This window comes from Sarcophilus harrisii, chromosome 2 (genome assembly GCF_902635505.1).
Source record: "Sarcophilus harrisii chromosome 2, mSarHar1.11, whole genome shotgun sequence".
Classification (NCBI taxonomy): domain Eukaryota; kingdom Metazoa; phylum Chordata; class Mammalia; order Dasyuromorphia; family Dasyuridae; genus Sarcophilus; species Sarcophilus harrisii.
In genome coordinates this window covers 627,324,559-627,344,205 of record NC_045427.1, presented here as the reverse complement: position 1 = coordinate 627,344,205, position 19,647 = coordinate 627,324,559, and the positions used below count along the sequence as shown (strand labels likewise).

The window sequence follows — 19,647 nt, the reverse complement described above, 5'->3', positions numbered from 1 at the left end:
GACTCCAGTGGAGAACTGAATATTAATGATAACAATGTTTTTTCAAATATGTTATCTCGCTTGACTCTCACAGCAACTCCAAAAGGTGTGATTAATACCATTTTACAGATGGGGCCATTGAGTTAAGAGACTTGTCCAAAGTTACACAGCTAGTTAATATATAAAGTAGGATTCAAACACAGGTTTTCCTGATCTCAAGTCATCCAACTAATGGACTAGGAAGGGACCCAAAACTCATTTTCTCTGCCCTGACTCGATCATTACTAACACAAAACTTGACAAACAACAGGTTCAGTGAATGCTGAGGGTGAGAGCTTAAGAGAATTGCCCAGAGTCACATGACTTGTTTCTAAGGCAGGATTCCAGTGAATTCTGAGGGTGAGAAATGAAGTGACTTGCCCAGGAACACAGGATTTGTGTTTAAGGTAGGATTCAAACTCAGGTTTTCTTGACAATAACAGTCCATGGCATCCCCTGGCTGTCTAGTGTAGCAAATACCCCAAATATTTTTACTCTGTGGCACCCCCTGGCTGTCTAGTGTAGCAAATGCACAAAATAATTATTACTCCTTGCCACTTCCTGGCTGTCCAGTGTAGCAGATGCTCAAAATAACTATTACTCTGTGGCACCCCTTGGCTGTCTAGTGTAGCAAATGCACAACATGATTGTTACTCTGTGGCCCCCCTGGTCGACTGGTGTAGCAAATGCTCAAAATAATTATTACTCCTTGCCACTTTGTGGCTATCTACTGTAGCAAATGTACAAAATAATTATTACTCTGTGGCAACCTCTGGCTCTCTAGTGTAGCAAATGCACAAATAATTATTACTCTGTGGCACCCCCTGGCTGCCTAGTGTAGCAAATGCACAAATAATTATTACTCTGGAGCATCTCCTGGCTTAACAGGATGCTTAATTATTGTTCCTTGGCACCCTCTGGCTTTCTAGTGTTGCAAATGCACAAATAATTATTATGCAAAGTTAAATTTAATAAGGAAAAAGAAGAGATCTAGATAAGATGCCTTAGGGAGTTTTGAGAAGAAAAGGGAGCATAATACAGTTTGAAGAGTACTGCTTCTGGAGTCAGAGACCTTAAATCTTGTCTCATGCCTAATGCCTTGGTGACTTTGAGCAAGTCACTTGACTTGTGACTTACATTCCTCATCTGTAAAATGAAGGGGTTGGACTCATGCCCTTTTAGGTCCCTTTTATATCTAGAGCTCTGATACTGTGAGATTCGCCAAAGCTTCTTGGAGAAGGTGGCCCTCAAGTCAAACCCTGAAGGAAGAGGATTTCAAGAGGAGAACTGAGGTGTGAATGTGTTTCAGGCATGAGGGATGCCCTGTGCAGTGGAACGAGGCAACAGAGGCCAGGGGACATGAGCAGGAAACAGAGATTATGAGTCAAATTTGATTAGTACATGAGGCACACTCATGCAAAACGAGGCTGAAAGGTGGTTTGGAGTTAGATGGCAAAGGGACGTGAGTAGTAGGCTAAATAATTTAGATTTTGTCACAGCAAAGGTGACTGCTCAAGCAGATCTTTTAAAACAATTTTTTCTATGTCTCTCTAAAAAATAATAGTAAAAGTAGTCTAACTTTGTCTCTCAACTGAGTCACTTATCCCATAATTTTCTGATTGTATCAGAGTTGGGGGAAATGCAGAGTGAGTAGGTTTGTGCCTAAGGTCACACAAAGCCTATTAATTGATGTTGGAGTTAGTACCTGTGGATTCCTTGCCTGGGTTTGGAATAATTTAAGGAACATCTTGTCTGGTACTGTCATTTTTCATGAAGAAATACTGTACCTAGAAAGGTACTGTGACTTGCCTAAAATTAGTTGTTGAGTTATTTTTCCATTGTGGATTGTTCTTTGTGAACTTATTTGAGGTTTTCTTGACAAAGACACTGGAGTCATTTTCTATTTCCTTCTCCAGCCCATTTTACAAATGAGAAAACTGAGACAAATAGGGTTAAATGCCTTGTTCGGGATTAACTACGCTAGGAAATATCTGAGACTGGATTTGAACTCAGGTCCTCCTGACTCCAGTGCTGGTACTCTATCCACTGTATTACCTAGGTGCCCCAGCCTGCAATTAATTAGAAGAACTAGAATTCAAATCCTAGTATTCTGAGATGAGATCTAGGGGTCTTTCTATTAGATAATAAGGTGATTCCTCTCTGTGTTGCTCATGGACAAAAGGTCACCTAGGTCAAGCCTGTCTTTTTGCATACTTTCTTCTTAGAATTTTTGCCTTCAGACCCGCTGGATTTTGGGATTTTGGTGAGTAAATTCCTTCTGGATGCTGAAGTGAAAACCATACAGATTACCCTGAAGTTTAGCCACCTCCAGTGTAGACATGATGATGCTGGTGACCTTCTTACAGCATCCCTGTAGTGGTCCTCCTTAATTAGAATCTGAATTCACCTGGAGAAGTTGGTGACTTTTTAGATTTGCATCTTTCTAAGACAGCAGAGGCCTGGACCAGCTGGAAGAACACTGGGCAATGAGTAGGGAGAGCTAGAAGAAGAGCTAGAAGAGGGATAGAAGACATATTTACCAGTTATGCTGAGCTCAGCTTCTGGTAGAAAACAAAAGAGCAACAAAAGGCTATGAAAATAGTTGCTGGTTTAGGTAATGTCATCCAGAGAAAGCCCAGAGTCTGGGTCTTTCAATATGGAGTCTTGGAGCTGTGCTGTCTCCCCGTGGTACAAGCAGATTGAGTAGAGGATTTGGACACATGGGGTCTTCTCCCACAAATCCATTGAAGGGCTACCTATGAGGAAGGGGAACAATAGTGGAGATCAAGTGGCCAGAGTCCCCTGATTAAGTAGGTGCTTCATTACTATATGATAGTTTGATAGATGGCGAATTTTTTTACTTTTTACTATGTTCCAGAAAGTGTACTAAGTGCAGAATATACAAATACAGGCAGTCTCTGCCCTCAAGAAATTGGCATCCTGGTGTGGGAGAAATAACATAAAGGGAGTTGGAAATATAAAGGTAGGGTGAATGGAATGTCACACTTAGAATAATGGTTGGGGAGATGGCCAGAAAGCGGTGTGGAAGCCTGGATCTGGGTGAGGAAAGGCAAAAATCACCTTTAAGATCCCAGAGAACGAGTTCTGATAAAAGAGGGTTGAGGAGTATGGCCAAGAGGGCAGTGACATGACTTAGAAATGGCAGACAACTACGGTAATGGCCCTGGTTTTGAGCAAGATAAGGGACAAACTCATATACCAGAATTGGGAAACCAGGATTTAGGGTGATCAAGGTTGAGGTCCTGTATGGTAAGGTCATGTCATGAAGAGCACAGGTTATCTGCATGTCCTCCCTCAACCCCTCCACCCAGAAGTCCTTGCTTCACATAAAATAGCTCAGGGGATCTTCTTATACAAGATTTTTCCTATAAAATAATAGCACCTATGTTTACAATTTGTATTTCCTGGCCCTGACCCATGCTTCCTTGTTACTGTGCTTTTGTTTTTGCTGCTGCCTAAGATTGCTTCTTCTTGCCACTTCTATATCTATTGAATTCCTACTAGTCTTTTAAAATCCAACCCAAACTATTTCCCTGGTGATGTCCTACTTTATTCTGGGGTTGCTAATGATTCCCCATTTCCCACAACTTTGAACTTTCTTTAGCATTTTTCTGGTGTTTATTATATATTATTTCATATTATAGTCAGTTATGTCTCACTCATTCATAACTGGAGCACTAGAAATATCATAAAGTGAGGGCATGTATTATCTCAATTTTAGATGTGATTAGATGGTACAATGATTAGAGTGCTGGGATGGTGTTGGGAAGACTTTAGTTTGAATCCTTTCACAGACACCTGGGCAAGTCACTTCATCCCTCTCTCAGATTGTTTTATTAGTGTTCAGTTTCAGTCATTTGAGTTTTTCTTGGCAAAAATTAGTGGCGTGTTTCGACATTTCCTTTTCTAGCTAATATTACAGATAAGGAAAGTGAGGCAAACAGGATTAAGTGATATGCCCAAGTTTAGTGACATGTAGCTAGGAAGTGTCTGAGGCCAGATTTGAACCCAGAAACAGGAGTCTTCCTGACTCTAGGCTCAGCACTCTAGCCAAAGCATTTCCTAGCTTCCCACAGATTCAGTTTACTCTTATATAAAATGGACAATAATATTAGTGTCTTTCTCATAGTACTGCTGTGAGGATCAAATGAAATAATATTTGGAAAGCTCTTTAGAAAATATTAAAGTCATATAAATATTATTATTATTTTATAATTGTTGTTTATTTACCTTACCTAGAGGCTAGCACAGTACTCTGCTTAAAACATAAACTTAATAAATATATTGAATATAAATTTCATATGTTTATATATATATATATATATATTATCAGTAATAACCCATCACGAGAGTTCACTGTAGGAACTTAATAAATACATTAAATATAAATTGTCTATAATTATATTATGAATATTTATAACATAATGATATTGTATATTATATATATAATCAGTAATTGTTAGAACTTTTCAAGTGCATTTTCTGTGTAAAATAATTATGGGTATTTATGTAAATACTCCAATGTTTGCAAAGCACTCTATGTACATTATCTCATTTGTATATTACATTAATCCTATAAAACAAATGCCTTACAGGTATTATAATCCCCATTTTGAAGATAAGCAGACCAAGGATCAGTAGCTTCAGTTACTTCCCCATGATCATACCACCAATAAACACTGGAGACAGGATTTGAATCTATTCACAATACCATTTTCAGCACTCTATCCATTGTACCACACTGCTCCTTCTAAGGAACGTTGAGTGGCACTGAACATTGAATGCTTTTTGATGTTATTTCATGCCCCCAAACCTAGTTTCTTGGAAACCTTTAAAATTCAGCCACATTTTTTGCTGTCAAACACTAAGTTATTGCATTGAAATTCTGTCTTGTTGAAACTGAAATGTGAAATATATAACCCAAGGAGGAGAAAATCTGGTTGCCTTTTAGTAGTACTGATAGACTAGCTAGATCTTTCCACCAGTACTTCTCCCTGCTTCTCTCTGTAGGCTCCCCCTCTTTTCCCCCCTCTCCTCATCCTCCCCATGTTTCCTTGGTGAATCAAAGGAATCTCTGCAGAAGACCCAGCATTACCAGAGTAGTTGAAAAGTTTTCCTCTTGCAGCAGATGGTCTGCCATCAGTGTTTGGAAGTTATATGTGCTTTCCCTGAGTCTGGAAGCCAGTTAACACATCCCTAATGAATGTTTGCTACTCATTGGAAGCCCTGGGTTATGCTGGGAGACTTCAGGCTTTCCTTTTGGCTGGCATGGCCACCTGGAATTGCTGTTCTCATCTAGCATTTCGTATTTAGGATTCCAAAGGTTCTTAATTATCAGTGATTTTTCATAAACATTTTTTCTATGTGCTGTATGGTGCTCCAAAATCTTGAAAATATAGTTGGTATCAGTCACCTCCTTTTCCCTTCTTCCCTTGTCCTCTTCTCCAGGGGACACCTTGTGCTAGGTGCCCAAAATGAGAAATCTGACATGTTGGGTGCTTTTTCTGAGCACTGGGTTCTGGGAATTGTGTTCTTTGTGTTCTGTTGGATGAAATACATAATATAGTAGAAAATGAGAGCTCTGAATTTGAAGTCAAGGAACCTGAGTTCAAATTCTGACACTTCCTGTGTGACTTTGTTCAAATCGGTTCCCTACTCTAAACTTCAGTTTTCTCATCTCTAAATGAAAAGTTTGGACTAGCTGCTTATAAGGATCCATCTGTTGTTTGATTTCTGATTTTATGATTCTCCCTGTGCTTTGGTTTTCTAATCATTAAAACAAAGGGATTGGACTAGATTAATACCCTTCCAGTTGTAAATCTGTGAATGTATGAAATACTTTAGTGATGTAATATGTGATATGGAGGAAACCTGGTTAGGTCGGGGGGAAAATCCCTGCTCTTTGTATCAGAAAATCCAGGTTCCAATCTCATCTCTATTACTATGAAATGAAAGTATTTGATTAAATGAGACCGGGCTAGATATCCTTTAAGGCCATACCTAGCTCCAAACTCCATAACTCTGGGCTTCCTAATGTCCTTTCAGTTTCTGAAATGCTCTGTTTTTCTTGTACATTGGGTCTAGACTCCATCATGTTGAACATCACTATGAATTTTAGATATTATTGGGGGTTATATTTTTACTCTAGATAACTTTTACTTCGAGGGAGGCAAATAACACCTACCAGAGGACAATTAAAGCCATCCCCTGCTCACGTGTTTCTCTCTCTCTCTCTCTCTCTCTCTCTCTCTCTCTCTCTCTCTCCCTTCCTTTCATTTTCTGCTATCTTCCCAGCCTGTGACCTGATGACACAGGGCATCCTGGCCTTAGTTACATCCACAGGCTGTGCATCTGCCAATGCCCTGCAGTCCCTCACGGACGCCATGCACATCCCGCATCTCTTTGTCCAGCGGAACCCTGGAGGCTCTCCCAGAACAGCATGCCACCTGAACCCCAGCCCAGAAGGGGAGGAATACACACTGGCCTCACGTCCACCTGTTCGCCTCAATGATGTCATGCTCAAGCTGGTCACAGAGCTACGGTGGCAGAAATTCATTGTGTTCTATGACAGCGATTATGGTGAGTGCATGGATTATCTCTTCCTTCTTTCATGGTCTGGTTGGACAAACATTGAAAAGATTCACCAATGACCTTCGTCTTCCCCTCCCCCCCCCAAAGGGTTTTATCTACATTGCCAATCCTGCTCTGCATCAGGGCTTCTTAAATCTTTCCACTCATTAATTCCACTTTTCACCTAAGAAATTTTTACACAGCCCTGCACATGTAGGTATACAAATCAAACATTTATTGGTAATAAATCATAAAGATATTTATTTAAAGATAATTCTTTGGTATACATGTAATTCTACCATTTATTAAAGATGAAAGCAAATTTTGCATACTAATGAGTTGGATGTTCTTATTTATTTTTACATGAAGAATTAGTTCTTGGCAATATTGGATACCTTTTACTGTTTCCAAATTTTTCATGATTCCCACATTCAGTTATGTGACCTCAGATGGTGTCATGACTCAGTTTGCAATATTGCAAACATATTGACTTTGAACCTCTCTCAGAGTCCTTTCACACCTTTGGATCAAATACGGAGAAAGGAGAAACCAGAAAACTGAATAATCAGTAAACTGTCCCTTTATTCCTTGGGTAATGGAGAACTTATTTCTCACTATTTGTTAAAGGGGATATAGCTAAGAAAGTAAAACTAATACTAATCTCTCCAGATGGATAGCAAAATTGCTAGAGAAAAACCACCTTGTTAGAGCTCTAGTCTGTCTAATTTTTCTTTTCTTTCTTTCTTTTTTTTTAAAGAACAAAATGTTAATTAACTGCTTTGGTTAATGGCATAGATTTGTGTTAATAGGTAGAGGAGGAAAGTACCCTTTAGTACCCTTTCTGCTTGTCAGGGCAAGCTCATGATGAAGCATTTATTTCTAAATTATTTTATTGCCTTTGAATGTTTACTATGGCTTTGTTTCTTGCTTTTGCCCAACTAGGAAAAAAATGATTCTAGGTAGATAGAAGAAGCAATGTTAGATAGTAGAAAACCAATTTTGGAGCAAAGAGGCTCTCAGTTCAAATCTGGTCTCTGATATATTCTGGATGTATGACTAGATCCGAGTGTTCAGGGATAAGGAACCCTTCAGTTCTTCAGACAACTCTCCCTCTTCTTTTTTAAAGGGTTTTTCTTAAATGAATAGAAATCCATTTTTTTCTCCCTCTTAATTCCACCATTATTGGATTAAAAATTACTTTTTACAAATATAATCATTTAAAACAAATTATACTACTAACTATGTATGTAGACATTCATATGCATATTCATTCATCTATGTATGTGTGTGGGTGTATATGTGTATATTATAGAGAATGTACTGGACTGCATCAGTAGAGAGAGTTTCTTAGCTCCCTGTTGCAATGAAATCTGAGGTCCAGATCTAGTCATTTTCCAGTTTCTCCCTTTTCTCCATGCACCTCTATTCAGGTTCCTAAGTCTGGAGTGTTTTTCTGGGGAGGGAAGTATACGAATTGGGATTTGATATGTCAGGCCTGTGAGTCTAATCGAGGACTCAGTTTCAGTGACTGAGATGTCAGGCCCACCTTGAGTCCCCTCGGTGTGTGTCAGTGTGTGTCAGTCTTGCTGTAAGCAAGGTTCTAACCATTGATTGTCAGGAAGCTGCCTTAGAGTAAAGTCACCATTGGCTTTTTGTTCAGTGACAACAATATCAGTTTTAACAACAGAGCTTTAGCCCTCGAGGTGAAAGCAGACAAGCGTTTGTTAACAGAGCTGAAGAGATACCAGTGTCATATGCCACAGGAGTGTCCTTTGCAAAGATAAAGGACCTCTTTGTAAATGACATGTTTTTACATCAAAATTCATCCTAGACTATTGAGCCTTGCCAAATGCTATTCATCTTGGATATGGAATGGGAATGGCCATAGGTCTGTATGGATGTATTGGCAAGGACTAACCCTTGGCAGTGAGGGCACAGATGAAGAGGCCAAAATTTGGTGCACACAAGAGAAGAATTAATTCCAGTTAGGATAATTTTGGGATAAGCATTTATATTAGTGGAGACATGGAAAAGAGATTGCTGCTCTTTGGTGTTTATATGGGACATGGGTCTGCACTGGTAACCAGACCTTAATTAAACTAAAGAAATTGATTCTATTTTATAGACTTGTTCTAGCTTTAGATGTTTGGCTGCAGATGATTGCTATTGTCAGTATGGTGTATCGCAGACTTCAACTATCTGGAGACAGCCAGAGGGCAAAGAAAATCTATAGGGATACCATTATTTGGTTGATGCTGAAGGCAGCTTGGGTAGGAAATTAGCTTCATTCATCCTGGCAGCAGGATCAAGACCCTAACAGCCAGCATATGAGTCCTGCACATGGCTAGTTATCCTTGCAAACTAGATGCTAGGGTTTCCCATGAAGTTTCCCCCTTCATTGTGCCTAATGCTTCCCTATGTGTCTTCCCTATGTGGATCATCTCCAATTTAACATATATATATATGCGCATAATTTTTTTTACATATAGTCTTTACCACAGACTGTGGATTCTTTGAGAGCTGGGACTGGTCTTTTCTCCCTTTCTTTCTTCTTATCCTCAGCACTTAGCACAGTCTCTAGCACACTAATGCTTAAAAAATGTTTCTTGACTGATCGATTATTGTTCAGAGTACTTCTTCAGCACACTATAGCTCTGTATATACTGGCTAAAAGTATTTACATGATCTGTTCTGCTTTAAAACTCTATCCCTGTGATATCTGATGGTTTAGCACTTCATCTCTTATATTAGATTATATGTTTCTAGATAGGAGAAATTAACTGGTTCATTGTTTATTTTTCTGTATGGACTGGACAGTATGGTTCCTTTGTGGGCCCACACTAGTATACACATGCTATTGGGAAGTGAAAGGAATTCAAAAATGGGCCTGAAGTAGATGAAATCCCAGTAGGTTTTGCCAATGATAAAAGTCCTATAACTAGCAAGTTTATCCCTAAGCTTTTCTCTGAGAGCTATTAGCCTATACCCTTGTATACTAGTTGAGCTAGTATATCAGTTCTGTGGAAGACACACCATCACTGTTGCATTGAAGGATAGCTTTCTAGAGTCTGTACTATGCCTTTTAAATTCCTTCAGTCATTTTAGCTATTGTAGTTTGCTTCCTCGAAGTATAATTTATTCTCTGATATATTTAACTAAGAAAAGAAATAAGCATGTGTTTGCATATGCCTAAATACTCTGCTTTCCTAAGACCCATAATGTTGTCCTGATCTCTTGAGCAAATATTCCATTTCAAGCCTTCCAAGAAGGATTGAAAGAGCAAACAGTCACTGTGCTGAAATAAAGACGAACTGGTGACAAAGGGAAGGAAGGGAACCATGACCAATCTGGGATAAGTGTTTTCCCAGTTCCATTCCTTTTCTTCTCCTTGGGGTCCTTGGCTCACAGGTGTGGGAGATCAGGCAACAGCTAAAAAACCTTTGATGCTTTTCTCTGTGTACGCCGGCCTTCCTCTGAGAACCCTTTAGGCTGGGGAAGGCATGGTTCCTGCCCAGGGTAACCTTGGGGCTTCAAGCCTAGGTTTTCACAAGGCATGCTTGTTAGGTTAGGGTTGTCTGGGCTCACAGCCAAGCTTGCTACAGTTGAGGGAGTTGGGAGGTAAAAATAGAGAACATGGCTAGTATACCATGAGTATAGAAGACTGCTATCCTAGGTGGAATCTTGGTAGAAAATGAACTGCCATCCCTCGATGCTTGATGCTATTGCTCTAGAGGAGCAAGGGTTTGTGTCAATAGATAATAGATGATGGCATAGGCCCTTTAGTCACCAGCTCACCAGGGTAATCTGTAATACTGTCTTTATTTGAAAAATATTTTATTGCCTCTGGACTCTTTCCCTTCTGGACAATACGCTGGCCTTTTATTCCACTACTTTGGACCACTATTTTCCTTTCTAATTCTTAGTTCTGGTCTAGCCCTTTGGATTTAAGGAAATCTAATTCAACTTGCTCGAGCTATGACTTTCTTTTCTACTTCCTTCCCTCCCCCAACCATTCTTTCTCTTTCAATATAACCTATTATTCATTAGCGTGTGTTAGACCATTTCTATAGGGGAAAGATCCGATGGGAGGCAAGAGTTAGACCACAGCATGCTTTCTCAACTTCATTCCCCTTCCCTCCCTTTTCCTCTTTCTCCTCCATTAGCAATTTTCATAATCACCAAGTCATAGAATTTTAGAAATGTTGGCTTAAGAAGGAGAGCCTGAAGGTCATCTTGGCTACCTTTCCCATTTTCCAGATGAAGAAACTAAGGGACAGAGAGCTTGCAACTCACTTAAAGTTATGTAGATAATAAGTAACAGGACCAGAATTCAAACTCCCATTCTAACACACTTTCCACCAATCTGTGCTATGGATCATAGAGGCTTCTTGGTATTAGGAAACAGATAAGGACCCAAGTTAGTAAAGAAATGTGACTATAACTTATCACATGTGTAGTGCATGGGTGTATGCAAGTTATTTATATTGGGTCATATTCTGCTCGACCTTGCCCACTGAATTGGTCCCAAACTCCAGCAACTCAACTTCCTGTACCAGTGCAGACCATTTAGCTTTCACCAAAAATATCATCTGATGGGTTTCTTTTTTATTGTTTTTTTTTTGTGTTTTTTTATGTTATTTCATTTGATCCTCATAACAATCCTGTGTAGTACACACTATTAATATCTCCATTTTATAGATGGGAAAATTGAAGCTAAGGTTAAATGACTTACTTGCCCATGATCACAGCTAGTAAATGTCTAAAGTAGGATTTAAACTTAGAAGTTCTCAATCCCAAGTCCAAGACTGTCCATTAAGCTATCTTGCTCTAATTATACAGATTATGAAGCTATCTAAAAATGGTATCCTCTAATTTTGCACATTAGAAAACTGAGACACAGAGATCAAGTGACTTGTCCATGGTCATAGAGATAATACGCATTAGAGGAGAATTTGAAACTAGGGCTTCAGACTCTGGAGACAGTACTTCTTCCACAGTATTATATACAGTTTCCTAATATTACAAGTCTGTTGTGAAGCCCACAGGAGCATGCTTCAGAACTGGATGGTGCTTAGTCATCATCCATCCCACCCCACTCCATTTAATATATGGAGAAAATAATGTACAAAGATATGGAACAATTCTTTCTGTATCATCCTACCTCTATCACAAAGCAGCACACTCAACTTCCTGTCCACAGCCAGACCAATGGCTTGTAATCTAATATGTCACACATGACTTATTGAGCAATGGGCAGAGTAGCACTGTTAGTCACAGAACATTTGTACAGATAAACACAATAAGGTCAGCTCTTTCTAACTTCATCTTGGATTCTTTACCGTGTACATGTTTTCGTGTGTTGCTATAAACATCCTTGTGTTAGATTGTTGATTGACAATACTGATAAAGCTAACATTTATTTAGATAACATTTTCTACTTTGAATACATTATTGATTTTGAGTCTCATTATAATTCTGTGATGTAAAGAGTGCTAGTATCATTCATTTTACTTTACAGAAGAGGAAACAAAGGCAGAAAGAGGTTAAATGAATTGTCCAAGAGTACTGAGTTAGGACTGAAATTTAAAACCCTGTCTCATGTCCTCAAATCAAAAGTTCTTTCCACTAGGCTACAAAATTCATCAGTGGCATCAAGACAAATGGATTATCCTAAATTAGTTTCTTTTTGACCTCTGGAGTTTATAAGTCCCCTTTCATTGGGTAGTAAGACTGGAGAATGAAAAACCATTATAACCTCAGTAGAACACCGTGAAGAATATAAAGGTGGTACATGGTCATGTACACACATCACCATCAGCATCAGCAGCATAATCAGATATATTTGTCCCCAAGTTAAATTCAGATTATCCTGAATTATTTCAGTTATATGTGTGCCCTTATTTTTTTTATCTTTAACAAAGTATGCTATCATTGATTTCAAACACTAAGATAGGGCTGGACTTCACCTTTCCTCAGTGATCAGTCAGTATCCTGATAGCTCTCAAACATTAAGGAGGGTCTGGATAGACCTTCAATCTTGAGTAGATATAAATGAGCCTGACCTGCTGTGGGGCCATGTAACATTAGAATATAGAGATGGAAAGGGCCTTATAGATCTAACACAACACTGTCATCGTAAAACTGGGGAAACTGAATCCCGGAGAAGTGAAGGACTTGCTCAGGGTTACAGAAGATGGAAGTGATAGATCCAGAATCTCAATGTAGATTTTCCTGTTCAAATTCAGTGTTTCTTCTTCTGAGTTGTGATGTCTTTTCTCTGTTCTCTCCTGCTCCCAACCCCTTCCTTATATTAAATATTGTTATGGTCTAACTCAGTTTAGAACAAAGAGCATCAGATACATGTAGAGTTTGAATTCTTAATCTGCCTCTTACAAGTTGTGTGACCTTAACCAATTTACTTCATATCCTGGGATTTAATTCCTCATGTTTGTAACATGAGGGAATTCAATTAAATCACAAGACCACAGGATCATCAATTTTAAACTTGAAACAAACTTAAAAATCATTTTACCATAACTCCTTATAAACTTCCTACAAAGGCGAGGAAAATTAGTGTGTTCAGGCTCTATTAATTGGTAAAAGAAATAAGTAGTTAGGTGATGCAAGGGCTTCAAACCAAGCCAAACCATCTTTCTGAGTTCAAATCTAGCCTTAGACCTTACTAGGCTATGTGACCCTGGACAAATCAATTAACTCTTTTTGCCTTAGTTTCCTCATGTGTAAAATGAGCTATATAAGGAAATGGCGATTCATTACAGTATCTTTGCCAAGAAAACCTCAAATGGGGACACAAAGAGTCAGACACGACTAAAAAATGCAATTATTATGGTTTCTTTAAATGATCTCAAAGACTCTTTTCTACTCTAATAAAATATAAGTATGGCCCAGGACTAGTCAGATGTCCCAAAAATGGGAGTCAGGTGTTATAGTGGGACAATATGAGCAACACATAACTCTGTGGATAAAGAGAGAAAGAGACAGAGAGGTAGGAGGAGAGGAAGGGATTAAGAGAGAGAGACATACACATAGAAACAAAAAATGAAAAGAAAAGAAAGAAGAAAGAGGAGAAATAAAGAGATAGATAAAGAGAGAGAGATGATTTCATATGTACATAGTTTGCAAGATGCAAGATGTCCCTTTTGGGAACATGCCATCCAACACATTTTCCCACTTGTTGTGACAGTGAAGGGAGAAATAGAAGAGAAGCTGACATATTGGGGAGAAAACCTGCAAAGTAAAAATAGTAAAAGTTTGGGTAAAACTGAGAAACTATTCGACTTGCCACTTTGTGTGTGTGTTTGTGTGTGTGTGTGTCAAGGTGATAACTACAGCTTGCTGTAATTTTTAAAACAAGAAGAAAATCTTTGAAAGCCTTGGCCACCATCCCAGGAGATGGCGATGTCACTGAAGAGTTCTAAGAAACAAACTCAGTCTGAAGGTCATTGTATGGCAGAGTGGAAAGAGCCTTGGGTTGGGAATCTAGACACCAGAGTTTGGTTAGGTCGAAAGCTCAGTTTTGATGTGGCTAAAGATGATGCCTCCTCTAAAATACAATTTCCAAGTTCAAAGGGACTTCAAATGACATCTAGTCCAACCCAGACCTGAAGAACAGATCTCCATTACAGTATAGAGAAAGGGAGGGCATTGTAATGGACTAGAGAGCTGAAGTTCAAGTCCAGAAGATTTGCATCTGAAATCTATACTAAATACTAGCTCAGGCGAATCACTTTTCTTCTTTGGGTCACAGTTTCCTCATCTACTAAGTTAGGGGTGGTAGTGATCTAAGGTCTCTTTCATATCAAAATCTGATTCTATTAATTCTGGGACCATGGACAGCTCCCTTTCCCTTCATATACATCCATCTACAGACTACCTATTCCTCATCTGGATAGCTGTACTTCTTGGGAAATTTTTGTTCCAAATACCAGCTTAATTCTGTAACTTTGTAGCTTCTACCTGTGGTTACTTGCATTGACCTCTGTGGTCAAAGCAGAACAAGTCTAATCGTTTTATGTGATGGGGCTGAAAAATAAAAGAATTAAATGAAACAAAAAACAAACAATGGCAACAACCACCAAAACAAAACCTTAAGACTCTAGTATTCTCTGGGATCTGGATTCTTTCATTTCTGTTGACCTAAACAAAAGATAAGCCTTGCTTTTTTCATGCTATTTGAAAGATGGTGGTGGATTCTCAGTTCAAACCTGTACAGGAGAATAAAAAAGCACACAGTGACTGGCTTGGGGCCCAGGGATGTGTTTTGCCCTCCTCTCTTGGGATTCTTTGCTGTGCCTTTGATAGCAGATCAATCAGCAGCTTTAATAAGATCAGAACTTCTAAGGCTTAGTATTAACCAGGACCCTACTTTCCCCCCTTATATTGATCAACAAATGGAAAAACCATTAGGAGACCAGGGCTCTTGTTCTGTCTTCAGTGCTAATTAGCTGTGTGATTGTGCAAATGTCACAAAACCTCTCTGGGCTTCACATCCTTCATCTGTAAAATTAGGAGTTAGATGGGGGCATGACAATGGGTCAGGAATATTTGACCTTCCTTGTGTTATGGACTTCTTCAACAATTTTGTGAAGTCTATGAACTCTTTCTTAAAATACTATTTACAAATGCTTAAATAAAATCCACAGAGTTACAAAGAAAATGAATTGTATTGAAATAAAGACCCACTTTTCTTCCTATTCAAATTTACAGACCCACTGAAATCTAGCTTTGGAATCTTTGGGGCTCTAAGGACAGCAAATTAGGGATTTCTGGCATAGAGAAAAGAACACAGACATTTATGCTGGGGTCCTTGGCTGCGTGGAATGTCATATCCTGCAAATATATATGTGTATATGCAATATATATATATATATATATATATATGGAAATAGTTTCTAGTTTTGCTTATACAACACATACATTCATATATCATGTGTATATACACATATATACACACATGTATATATATGAACTGCACATGTATACTTCATCTCAATATATATATATATATATATACACACAAACACAATACACATATATAGAAGCACCCACACATATACATATCTAACAGCACACACACATATGTACCTCTTAGTATATATACACATACATACAAATATGTACATAAATGTATATATTCACATTTAACCTCTTAGTATATGTACACATATACATACATGCATATATCTATGTCTACATTACATATATCTATATAAATTGTATGTATATATATGTGTGTATGTATATATACTAATACACTCTCATATGCATAGTATGCACATGTACCTTTATGTATATATACAGTAGCACATATACAAATATGTGTACACACACAGACATATATATATTATGTATATATATATATATATATATGTATCACACAAAGCTCTGTGCCTTCAATGAATAACTTCACCTAATCAGTTCTATTCCTTCATCTGTAAAATGGGTAGGTTATACTAAAACATCTGTATAGTCACTTCCAGTTCAATTCAATTCAATGAGCATTTAGTTAGCAATAGCTCTATTTAAGGTACTCTTGTGAGGAAAAAAATCAAAACATCTTTGCCTTAGAGGAGCTACATTCCAAATTCTATGATTTTAATACTCTTTTTACTCTAGTTCTGAAATTCTGTGGTTTATCAGGTAGATAGAACTAAGAAGAAGTAATTTGGGGATTCCTGGGTTTAATTCCTCACACTAATCCTGAAGAATTGGCTGTGACTTTTCTGCTTCAGATTTTGGTTTCCCTCTCTATAAAATTGGAGGTAGCATGGGACAGGGGGTGAACCACCCAGGTTACAGTCAGGGAGAGTTCAGTCTAAATCTGGAATCTAAAATACCCAAGAGATGTAATTATTCACTTGTACTTAGCCTCTCATATCCCTGAGACTAAGCCTAAATTACAGGTGCATTTGTGAGAATGTACCTCCTTGAGAATAGGAATTATTTCATTCTTCACAGTACCTAACACAGTGTCTGGCACATTTAACAGGTGCTAAGTAAGTACTTAGTGATTGACTTATTCATATTTTTATAAGTGATTTTGATACTGGTAATTTTCCACAGTGATGACATTATAGATCCCTTTAAGAAAAAAAATGGGGGGAACTATAAGGATAACAATATCTGTTTTTTCAATATACATCTGAGTGAAATACTACTGAGAAAATGTCATTCCATCAAGGCATGTTTTTCCATGTTTGTTTCTTGGGGTGTTCAATACATCAATATAAACAAACAGAATCATTAAATGTCAAGTGAGCAAAACAGAAGGAAGTGAAGTCCAGTTATTGAGATTTTCTCTCAGTTTTCTTTTCCCTTCAGACTCTGAAGGTATTTCAAGTACCTTGAAAAGTTTGGAGAAGAAGAGGGATGTAACTAAGAATGAAGCCTCAGCTAGTTCTCTCCAACAGAATCACAGAATGATATAACTATAAGGAAGACTTTGAGATAATTTTGTCCAATCTCTAAATTTGGCATATGGAGAAACTGAGTCCCCAAAAAGAGAACACGAATACACAGTGAGTTAGTGACAGATCCAGGACTAGAAGCTATGTCTACTTTCAGCTTATCCTGCATTCTTCTTTACATACCATTTTGTCTTTCTCCAAGTCACTTAACACTGCAGCATGGATTTCCGGACTTGGAAAGCTCTATAGGATGTGTGTGTGTGTTTGTGTAGGAAAGATGAAAGAATCTTACTGACTTCAAGAGATATTGCAATATTTCAAATAGAACATGCAGAAATCTGGAGTTTGAAGGGATCTTAGAGACTATCTAATCCTATCTTATTATTTAACAGAAGGGAAACTAAGGCTCAGAAAGATTATGTGATTTACCAGTGTCACATGGCCAGGTGCCAAATATGTATTAGGTACTTACTATGTACTTACTATGTGAACTTACTATGTACTATGTATGTTTTTGTAAAAGAGGCAAAAGACATTAATGCTATCAAAATAAATGATTGAAATGAAATTTGAATCCAAATTTTTTTGATCACAGATTCAATATTTTTTCCCATTGCAACACTCTGCTTTTCACTGAAACATACATAAATGTGTACAGAAAGGAGAACATATGAATGTAATCATTACTTCTCAATACTGCATGAGATTAATTATAGAAGACTGTATGGAAGAGATGAATGACCAACCTAGAGTTAAGAGCTGTTTAAAAACTAAAACAATTTGTTATTGGTGTCTTTTGTCTTAATAGCAACATCATTTCTTGAAAACAAAACCAGTGAAAACCATTCCATCATTTCAGATTGAATTCTTCCTTCATGACGAAGAAAAACAGATTTAAGTAAAAACAGCAAATAAAGAAACTTCATCTGACAATATAGATAGCATTCTGTGGTAGTAGCCCTCTACCTCTTTGCTCTGAGGATGGTGATTACCTCATTCTTTGTCCTCTGGAACATTCAATGGTTTTTCAATTACTCAAAGTTCAGCTTTAAAAACAATTACCTTGTCATGTTTCTCTAAATTCCTCATAATGATAATTTCTTACTGCATATAATATTCCATTATATTTATATGAGGAGGCAGCACGATAACTCAGTGGATAGAATACTGAGCCTGGAGTCATTGTGACCTGAGTTCAAATCAGTTCTCAGCCACCCATTAGCTGTGTGACTTTTGGCAAATCACTTAACCTCTGTTTGCATTAATCCACTGAAAAAGGAAATGGCAAAATACTCCTGTATTTTCGCCAATAAAACTCCATGGATGTGAGGTCATGAAGAATCAGACATGAGTGAATGTTTTATGTGCCATAAGTTTTTAAAGTCATTCTCTAGTTATTTAACACTGACTTTGGTTCCAGTTCTTAGCTATCACAATGTTACAATAAAGATTTTATATGCAATACACATATTTTATATACTATTATATATGTTATCAAATATATTGTGTTACATTTATAACAGATATATTATGCATACATAATACACATATGTAATATAAAAAATCTTCATTGTAACAGTGATATATACACACATGTATGTGCACATATTTGTGTTTATATATGTATTTATATGTGTGTTTATTGGACTTTGATTTCTGTCTTTGATTTTCTTAGAATATAATATGACCAGTTAAGAGGGAGATTAAATCAAAGGACAGTGACAGTTTTTTTTTCCTTGAAAGTGACAGTTGTTTTCTTGAAAGAAGTGACTTGATGAAATAGTTCAGTCTTCAGTAGTTGGGAGTATTTTCCTGAAGTATCCTTGAAGTATCCAGGCAGGTAATAAGTTGGGTGAGGAATTTGTCAGGTCTCAGAATTTTACTAGATAACCTTTTGAAAACAAATACCAGTTGGGGGAAAAAGTCTTTCTTTGCTTGAAAATATTGTGTGTGTCACCAGGCTCGCCATCCAAACTCTTTGGCCAGTTTCCTTCTATTTAAAATGAGATGATTAGACATCATGACCTCTGAGGTGCCTTCCAACCCTGAGGCTATGATATGGCACCTCTTTACTGAAACAAGGGAAATTTATTCCATTATTTGAATGGGACTGTCTCTTACAATTCCTTAGAGTTTGGCTTCCTTCTAGTGTTCTCATCATTTACATTGTAATAATTGTCTGTATCATCCTTCTGGTTCTTCTTATTTTACCCTGCATCAGTTCAAATCTATCTTCCAGTATTTCTCGGAATTTCTCATATTTATCACTTCTTATTTAATTTTTAATATATTCATATGCCACAATTTGTTGAGCAATTTCCCCATATTGTTGCTCATTCTTTGCCACTATAAAAAGTGCAATAAATATGCTGTTATATGAATATGTTGTTTTTAGATGTTTCATTTTGATTTTGACTTTCTTGGATAAATCCCTGGTAGTGAGATCGCTGGGCCAAAGAGTATGTACTGTTGAGTCACTTTTGTTTTCTTTTTACACAATTGCAAATAGTTTTCCAGAACATTCATACCAATTTGTGCCTCATAGGATTATAGATCCTATATAGATTATAGAACAAGAAGGGGCTTGGTGTATTTTTATTTCCATGGTAAC

The 19,647-nt window shown here is 37.5% G+C and overlaps 1 protein-coding gene across 2 annotated transcripts in view; it reads left to right on the top strand.

Moving 5' to 3' along the window:
• The window catches only part of GRID1 (glutamate ionotropic receptor delta type subunit 1), a 1,098,515-nt gene that overhangs the window by 352,641 nt on the left and 726,227 nt on the right, over window positions 1–19,647 (top strand). For both annotated transcript variants that reach the window (XM_031956732.1, XM_031956733.1), the window contains exon 3: window positions 6,334–6,618. In XM_031956732.1, coding sequence (XP_031812592.1) covers window positions 6,334–6,618 — 285 coding nt within the window. The remainder of the gene's footprint in view (window positions 1–6,333; window positions 6,619–19,647) is intronic.